The sequence below is a fragment of the Gouania willdenowi genome, chromosome 8 (assembly GCF_900634775.1).
Source record: "Gouania willdenowi chromosome 8, fGouWil2.1, whole genome shotgun sequence".
NCBI lineage: Eukaryota > Metazoa > Chordata > Actinopteri > Blenniiformes > Gobiesocidae > Gouania > Gouania willdenowi.
Window position 1 is genome coordinate 22,357,414 of NC_041051.1, and position 9,764 is coordinate 22,367,177.

The 9,764-nt window shown below is 36.7% G+C and overlaps 1 protein-coding gene across 1 annotated transcript; it reads left to right on the forward strand.

The window, feature by feature from the left end:
- Nucleotides 1–627: 627 nt before the first annotated feature.
- On the forward strand, nucleotides 628–9,098 carry mettl2a (methyltransferase 2A, methylcytidine). Its single transcript, XM_028455123.1, has 9 exons — nucleotides 628–768; nucleotides 2,721–2,809; nucleotides 3,988–4,256; nucleotides 5,564–5,613; nucleotides 7,378–7,438; nucleotides 7,539–7,678; nucleotides 7,770–7,876; nucleotides 8,474–8,539; nucleotides 8,635–9,098. The coding sequence occupies exons 1-9, from the start codon at nucleotides 635–637 to the stop codon at nucleotides 8,802–8,804; spliced, it is 1,086 nt and encodes a 361-aa protein (XP_028310924.1). The 5' UTR covers nucleotides 628–634; the 3' UTR covers nucleotides 8,805–9,098.
- The last annotated feature ends 666 nt before the right edge of the window (nucleotides 9,099–9,764 follow it).

Consider the following 9,764-nt stretch of genomic DNA (forward strand, 5'->3'; position numbering starts at 1 on the left):
TTATTAAAAACGTGATAAGTGTGAGAAGTGATAATCAAAATAAATGTAATCTGAAAAAAATAAACTATTACGTCTATTACAGTATGTGTGTGTATATGATTGTCATTTCATTAAAACCTTAAAGTAAAGATGATAACTGACATGGCACTGTTTGTTTATTATACCACAATAATATCTGATAAGAATAAACCGATTTCACAAATTCCTTCCTTAATGTATTTACTTTTTAATCACATGATTTTATATCTGCGATTATGCTATAAAAATAGTTAATCAGGTATTAGTGATCTGTGAGACAGTTTACAGCTGATATGTTTAACAGGACCATGTAGGACAATGATAGATATGTTAGTTTATCAACTGATATAGTTTTTCACCTGCTACATTTTCATCATATTTAACTTATTTGTGATGTTTCTATTCATTTTATTTTGTTTTTGTTTTGTTTTGTTTTGTTTTATTTTATTTTATTTTATTTTATTTTATTTTATTTTATTTTATTTTATTTTATTTTATTTTATTTTATTTTATTTTATTTTATTTTATTTTGTTTTTTTGTTGCAGTTTTTCCTGCCGTTCATGAACGCATCACCACTGAAAACCATGGTCCAATGTCAGTGACGTCACAGTCATCATGGCGGCGCCCCGTACAGTGGACGAAGTGGAAGCAGACAGTGTTCAAATGGAGCCTGATGGAGGGGTTAAGAGGCCTCAATTCGGGACACGGTTCCTCACGGACCCGCGGCAGGTCTTCCAACATAACGCCTGGTCGGTTCTTTCACAGCTGCGCTGCTGTAGTAACAACAGGTTGAAGTTCATGCAGATGTGCTTTAGCAGCTGCTAGCTTAGCTAAGGCATGGTGCACACTGCACAACCCACAGTGCAGATCAGCACTCACCGATTTTGTCTTACACTTTAAACCAGTGTTTCTCAAATTGGGGTACCCCTAGGGGTGCGCTATGGCACTACGGGGGTATTTCAGAGAGAGAGAGAGAGAAAATAATAAAAATATGGTGTTTTTATAGTGTTTATTTTTGGTTAAAATGATAATCATCATAATGAGGATGGGAATGTTCTTGATTAGAAGGCAAACTGGAAAAAAGGTCAGTCTTGGTCCCACACCAGGTAGGAGATGATTCAAACTATAGAAATAAGGAGCCACTATAAATACTGTTAAATTCCACTTATTTACAAAATAAGATCATTTAGAATATGTCATCACTCATTCATTCCATCATTATGGTCTATAATTGTTTTTTCATCGAATTCTAAGCAAAATATTATGTTCGGACAAAGGGGATACTTGGATTCAGAAATAAGGGAAAGGGGGTACTTGAGCCTTAAAAGGGGTCCGGGTAAAAGCCGGAATTCCGCCACACACACACACACACACACAGTATAGGTTTTCATTGCAGCTTTCCACAAAGCTGTCAGTACACACACACAGAGCTATATATGTATGAAAAATAATCCAGAAAAGTGGAACAATGGCGTTTTATTGAAATCATGAGCCATTTATAAAAAAATTTGCCTTTCAGTCAGGACTCAAACATTGTCAAACAGGACATGTATCAGTATGTGCTTTAAAAAAAAAAAAATGAAATTCAATATCCATCCATACTCTGGAGATTAAAGAATATATATATATAACTAAAACGTGTTAAGATTTTTTTTAAACAACAGTAACGGACTACACTAACTCTAACCCAACCTTTACAGTGTGTGTGGAGGAATTTCAGAATTAATGTTCTACCAGATGACTACAGTTGTACTTAAACTGTGCCTAACAAGCTGCAGAACACAATGAACTAGTAAATAATACAAAACCTTTATGTAGCTATAAATGTTGTTTAGCTTTTTCATTTTTATTAAAGAAGCCAAACCAAGCACAGTCTGTATGGTTTATTATCCCCGGATATAGGTTTGAGCTCCGTGCGTCCGAGTTAAATGGGACAGATTTTCTCAGAAACTGTTTAAGATACGATAACCAAATCCTTTGCGTGGCTTCAGGTTATCAATACCTTGATGGAGTTCGAAAATGAGAAGCGCACAATTAATTTTTCTGGCGTTATTGCCCTTGATTCGTTTTTCTTTACTCTGCTCGAGGTATCTACAAAGGGGACAGCTTTTCTTAGAAAATGTCTAAGACAGGATAACTAAATTCGGTGTGTGGCTTCAGGGTATCAATACCTTGATGGAATTTGAAAATGAGAAGTGCGCTATTATTTCTTCCAAAGTTATTGCGCTTGTGCCGTTTTTTTTTTTTTTTTTACTCTGTTCAAGGTATCTTCTGTGGGGACAGCTTTTCTTTGAAACCGTTTAAGCTATTTAGTAATTTTATATTCTGATGTGATAATATTTTCTTATGTCTACATCTAAGTTCTTAGATTTAGGACATTTAGGAAAAGGTTGTGAGTTATAATGAGAAACAATTTGGTGGGGGATGTTGATGACTGTCATCTTATTGACTTTTCCTTTATTCAACATAGTTGAGTGAATAGGAGGGTTTGACATTTTCTAGATGTCAGTGTTATGTTATTGTATCTAATTATTCATTTGTTTGTGCTTTATTCTTGGTTCAGTGAGCCCATTTATTAGCATCTGTTGCACTAATTGCTTTGTTTGAATGTGACTTGAAATTCATGGCACTTTGTCTGAGACTCAAACCTGTTATTTATCTTTCTGCTCCTACAGTCTGAATAATCATGTATTGTCAACAGGGACAATGTGGAGTGGACCGATGAACAAGAAGCAGCTGCAAAGAAGAAGGTTTCAGAAAACAGCCAGCCTCTGCCTACTGAAAAACAAGGTGACCTGTCCAAGTTAATTGTTGATAATCAAACAGTGAGTCACTCAGCCATAGGAGAAACCATAGACTGTAAAAAAGATGGATGTGACGTCCTCCATAGTTCCCACTCAACGCTCTTGAAGCCAAAATACAGCGCTTAGGGGCGTGGCCATCTTGCAAATTTGAGTCAATTTAGATCCAGAGTCTGCGCTGTAGGGTCCTGCGGGAGGAGCCTTGGTAGCACGCCCCGCCCCATTTAGCGTACTTACCAATCATTGTAATATATGACGTCAAATTCCGTATTTCAACCTCAAATAACCTTTTTAAAACAAACTTCTCAGAAAATTGAACACTTGAACGCAATGTAGGGCGATAATAACTAATGATCACAGCAAAATTTTGGTGTGGAAAACTTACCAGTTTGACCCAAATCCTTTCCGTTAACATTGAGGAGGCGGGGTTTATGGCCTATACTGCAGCCAGTCAGCAGGAGGAGCTTTAAAAAAAAAAAAAGCTTAACTTTTGGAGGAGCTTGTCACATCCATCTTTTTTTTTTTTGCAGTCTATGGGTAAAACTGTGTTTCTAATTCCATTGTTGTAATACAATTTATGTATTTTTATAAAAGCATTTTTTTCCTGGAATTTCCTGGATGAGCTGATTAGTTCAGGCATTAGCTTGTAGTTTTGCAGCAATTATTGCATTTTTTTAATCCAGTCTCAAGGTTGCGCTATAAATACACACAGACCCCCTCCCCCAACCTAATTTTATTTCACATTACATGTATCTCCAAATAACAGGGTAAGCCTACTTTGTAATGTAATGCCCCACTAGATGTATTCCACAAATGCACATCATCTGTGCAAAATAAGAATACTTATTCAACTTCAGAAGTGGCAAAAGTGCTAAATTCCTGCCCCTGGATAATAGTAATACATAAAGAAATATTCAAAATAAAAGCATGGGAAGTTGGAATCATTCTGCTACACCTGCCACTTTTGGGTCCTGACCCACCAGCTGAGAACTTCTGCTCTAGAGGCTTTTATTTGCAATATTTTTCAAAGATATTCAAGCAAAGCAGATTCAACGTACAAACTAACTCCTTCCATATTGAAAACAGTCTATGGTGTAAGCAGAAAAAGGTAGGCGGAGCCGTTAAGAAATGAACTAATGTGTTTCATGGCTTTCCTTTTCCTTGCAGAAGAATACAACAGCCGAGCCAACGAGTTCTGGAACGACTTTTACACCATTCACGAGAATCGATTCTTCAAAGACCGTCATTGGCTGTTCACAGAGTTCACAGAGTTGGCTCCACAGAGTACCGCGAGCCATAAGTGTCAGTCTGAGCTCGGTGCAGCAGAGGAGAATAAGCTGCACAGTTTGGTCAAAACACCAACCGGGGAATTTAACGCTTTGACTCTGAATAATAAGGATGCCTATGGGGCTGCTGCCACATACCGGATACTAGAGGTCAGCGTAAACACATGAAATCAACAGCCTGCCCAGCTTCTTTTCAGTGCCAACAGTTTATTACAGTTGGATCATTTATTTCTAGACTGTTTGAAGAAGTTTGAGTGATTTCTTTGTTCATTTTTTCATTTTATTCATACCAGGGTTAAGCGGTGTACACACATAAAATCTGAGTAGATACAGACATAAAGATAATAAAGAGACTTTCAACAGTTGTTATCGTACTCCCATAATCACGCGTGATTGAAGGAGATCTAACAACGTAATCTGATGCTGTTTTCCAAGCAACTCATAACTCGTTATTTTTCGACCTCCAACTTGAAAATGGTGACTTGAAACGCCACCTAAAGTCGGAGCTCCCACTCGATACAGTTGGGAAAAAATAAAATATTTTAATCTAATATTATACTGGCCACTCTGATATTTGGACATGTCGCTGCTGAACGTGGTTAAGATTATGATTACATTTTAATTTATAAATGTTGAATATTGGTTTAATAATTACGATTGTCGGCCCTGACCCATTTCAAAGCTGATTATTGGTACAAATTCACTCTTAACACCTCAGACCACAGGATAATCTCATGAAATAATTTTATCAAACTAAATAATCTGCCGTCTTTGGTCGAAAACGGGAGCCCATATATAAATTTGTGTATACCTCGCTTTAAGGAATGGAACCAGTTTCAGCCTGCATTTAACAGAAGAGTGGGTACATCCTAGTCAGGGCAACGGTCCATCTCATGTTAGAGAAGATTAAAATGTTCTAGGTCACATGTGTCAAACTCGAGGCCCAGGGCCCAAATCCGGCCCTCGAGAGCATCAAATTTGGCCCTCTCGAGACAGTAAAAATTAGTGAAAAAAACATGTAACACTTTGTAAATTACCAACTAATTCATTTAATACAAAAAATGCAATTTAAAAAATCTGAAATTGTTGAAAGAACATTTTTACTCAAATCTGGCAAATATTCCTCAAATTATTCCACAGAATTTCTCCAAATTCACAAAATGGGGCGGGTGATTTAAGTGTAAATCCTGCAGGGACTGATATACTGACATACTTCATTTATATATCTTTTATACCTCGAAGTGCAAATCAGGGAAAATTAATTTTGAATTTGCTCTTTTTCCCACAAAAAAATATGTTTGACCCCTGAACTAAAATGAATTTGACACCCCTGTTCTAGATTAAGAGTTAAATATTGTGTCTCTCTCACTGTTTTGCAGCCTTGTTAAGTGTTTTTTTTTTTCCCCCAATGTAATGGAATCATGAAAAAATAATGCACTTTGTTTCTTTGTATGCAGGTTGGCTGTGGTGTTGGGAACACGGTTTTTCCAATACTGAAGACTAACAAGTAAGTACAAAATAAATTGAAAGCAGAGCTTCTCAGATCATCCAGTGATTAATTATAAGCATGCACATGTTCAACCTTTTTATGAACTTCTCCCTTTAACCTTGTTATCCTAATTAAAGCACTGTTGGTTAATGATAGCTATTCTAGTATAGTATAGCTCAGGGGTCTGCAACCTGCGGCTCTGGAGCCTCATGTGGCTCTTTGACTCTTTTTCAATGGGTCCCTATCGCTTAAAAAAACAAAAAAATTTAAATAAAGAGTTGTTTGTTAACCTAAAAATAAATAACGTTGTACAATGACTCAGCACCTTCCTACTTCACCTCCTGCAACATCTACAGACCATTAGCTTTCCTGCACCTGTGGCTAACCTTAAGTTTTAAATCCCTGGTAAGATAATTAAACCAACACAAACATTATTCTGGAAATAAATAGAGATTTTGATTGCGTGAGAACAGATTAATTTAACAATGTGCCGGTAAATTATGTATGTTTGATGTGTGGCAAGAAATTAGCAATTAGCAGGTGTTGACCAACATGATTATGCGTTATCAAATTCAAGTTAGTTTTTGTTGCCCTCCAAATACATTATCTAAAAAAAATCTTCTTCATATAAGCATGTGTTTATGTAAACTGAAATGCATGAGAATTTGAAGATGCAAGATACTGTTTTATTGTTATTTCTTGATGTTAATTTATTTTATTTTATTATAAATTGTTTTTAGTTGCCATTTACATGATCAATATAAATCAAGTTAAATTACACATTATTCTACATAATTTTAACTGTATAAAATTCAATACACTGTGTTTTCTTCATTGAGAAGGTATTTTTTTTGGCAAAGGAAGGACTTAAATCCAGGTGAGATGAGGCAAAATGGTTCCTTAGAGAGTAAAGGTTGCAGACCCCTGATATAGCTGTTTGTAAGGCACCTAGAGCAGACCCCCTGTACAGTGGAACAGATTTTGAAGTGGAAAAGTAAATTGTAAAGGTGGATCCACAGCTCGTGTGATGATATATCGTGATAGTAAAATGTCACTTTCCGTAAAGTTTGTATTTTCTTTCTTTAAAGGGTCCCTGTACTGGAAATGATTGTAGCATAAAATGTGTTTAACATATTACCAATAAATAAACCTTGCACATGTATTTGAAAAAAGTAAAAGTACTTTTTCAACTGGATGTTACGCTGTCATTGATTCTGGTGTAAGGTTTACATTAGGTCCCACTTGATTGCTGTGATTTTCCTGTTTATTTAGGTTTTTTGTCGTGCTTTTCTCCCCATTTTTTACCTCCGCCAAGCGCAGAGCGGAAGGTTATGTTTTACCCTGCGTTTGTTTGTCTGTCTAAGTTAGGATGATAACTTGAAAAGTTATGAATGGATTTGGATGAAATTTTCAGAAAATGTTGATAATGGGAGATTCAATTTTGGTGATGTTCTGGATTACCAAAAATGAGAAAATACCACTCGTGGAAATCACAATATGGGTGGATGTGCCTGCTCCTTTAAGCGCGGTGGCTTATGGGTAATGTAATAGTGGTAGGGAAGTGCAAGCTGTACTCTTTAAATTACAATATGGGTGTAAATGAGCTACTTGGTAAAGGTCTGTGCTCTACGTGTGCTCTGGTCTTTAATATTTTCTTATTTATTACTACAGGCAACATCATTTTTCTCCTGGCTGGTCTACAAGGACTTTTAAAGAAAATAGTGGACTAAACCTCTAATATTTTATATGATGCACTAAAACACATTACTTTACCTGTAACAGTGACCCAGGACTCTTTGTTTACTGCTGTGATTTTTCCAGTACAGCTGTGGAGTTAGTCAAGGTGAGACGGTTTGATCTAAAATAGTTCCTTCCACACAATAGTTCTGGATTAGGGACCGACTAATGCAGCAATGTTTTATCTTTTTTTTTCCCCCCCTCAGGCTAATCCAGATTATGACCCTGGGCGCTGCCTAGCCTTTGTTCATGATTTGAGTGACGTAGAAGCCAATTATCCCTTTCCTGATGAAACTCTTGATGTTATAGTCCTAATCTTTGTGCTATCAGCACTACATCCAGACAAGTACAAACTCTTTTCGACTCAATCCTTTAGTTTTCATTCGGTATAAGTCTCATATTTGACCTCTAGTTCTGTACGTTGGGGCTTTTTTCAGGATGCAGGCATCCATCAGTAGGCTGGCACGTCTGCTAAAGCCTGGAGGAGTGCTGCTGCTCAGAGACTACGGCCGCTATGATATGGCTCAACTCCGCTTCAAAAAAGGTTTGTCACACTGAAACACAGTGCAGGCAAAAGAACCAGTCTTATCTTTGACATGTTGTTGTATCAATGACTGCACGCTCCGCACACTCTATACTAGTTTATCAGGCCACAATAAATCAGTAATCTAGTTATTTAAATCTACAGTGAACAGATTTCTTGCTTTAAAAAAACGTATATCTTACAGTCGTAGATGTTGACTGTTTTGATAATCAAGTCTCATCAACTGTTTATTCACATAAACTTAATTAACTTTTGTTTAGAGATCATGTAGTTACCATTTTGGGTACATTTTCTAAAAGAAGTATTGACATTTTTAATGCTAGATCGTGCTATTTGTACCTTATTTCAACATAATTTGATGTAAATTACAACTTGCATATGAAAGAGAATTAATCTGCCCAAATACTATCTATTCAGCTACACACATCTGGACCTAAACTTTATGGACTTTAATATTTAATAATAAATATTTTACAGCATGTTTCTCACTGTGGCTACAGCTGTACCTTATCTCCATCAATAAATCATTGAACAAACTTGTGTAATTTCTACACCTAATTATTAAATGTATATTAATATGTCTGTTAATTCTATTAGGAAGGTGTCTGTCCGAAAACTTCTATGTACGAGGTGATGGAACACGAGTGTATTTCTTCACACAAGGTATGAGGAAATATCAACGTTTTATTCATGGGAGTTTTTTGACAGATAGTCAACAATCGTGAAGAAAAATTCCTCTCCTCCTTGTTTTACTTAAGATGAACTTCACCAGCTGTTTACAGAGGCTTGCTTGGAGAAAATTCAGAACATGGTGGACAGAAGGCTTCAGGTGAACAGAGGGAAGCAGCTCACCATGTACAGGGTGTGGATCCAGTGCAAGTATCGCAAGCCTATTTGTCACCCTGGTGAGACAGAGGGGAAAACCTGACAAACTTGACATTCCACTACAACTCCTACTCAAACCGAAGTTCTGTAATGGGAATGTCACGAACTTCATTGTTATTGGAAACAATGTGTATGGTAACTGCCCTGTCACCTCTTTGCCATTGAACCGGTTTTCGATGGTGATGCTGCTGTGATTTTTGGTGCTGTTGTCTTTTTGCAGCCAAAGTAAGGTTTTCTCCATCTCTTGACGTACATAGTCACAGTTGGAGGTGTTTGACATGATTGGACATTTTTTTCATAGAGCTGTTGATAATAAAATACTTAATTTTCTAAAGAATGTTTGGCGATGCATGATAAATAAATGATGTTACATTGTAATATGTCTCCCACATAAGCACATCTCAAAGATCACTTGTGGAACTCCGAATTCCTTGCACTTGTTCTCATAGAAGGGATATGCCGGTAAAAAGAGAGCAAGCATGAAGGTATATGACTGAGTAGTTTGTTCTACCAGCTTTCAGAAATGCAAACCCTTATTAATCTCAAACGGGAAGGTGAGTTGATTTTTTATTTTTCATCCAGAATGAAGACTCCAGCTTTCCTTCACAATCCAAAAACATGACTGTTGGGTTGATTGGAGTCTCGAAATTGTCTGTATTTGATGCCCTGTGATGGACTGGTGCCCTGTTGAGGGTGTACCTCTGCCCAACTAGAGCTAGAGGCCTCAGCAGACCCTTACCACCCTTAAAGAAAGAGTAAGCTGTTAAGAAAATGGATAGATAGTTAAGTGTGTTTGTTATTTATACGTGTTTATAATTTCTCAGTTTAGTTGATTTTAGAGTTCTGCGTGTGTTGAATTCTGACCATAATGAGAAGGAAAAGTTTCCAATAAGTGGGTGGTGATGTTAAATAGTTTATTGCACTCAGAGGTTTGCCATTGGTTCATTCTACAGAGTTTGGGGCAGGCTTGGACTGTGAAAAAGAATTTAATGATCTCACGAGA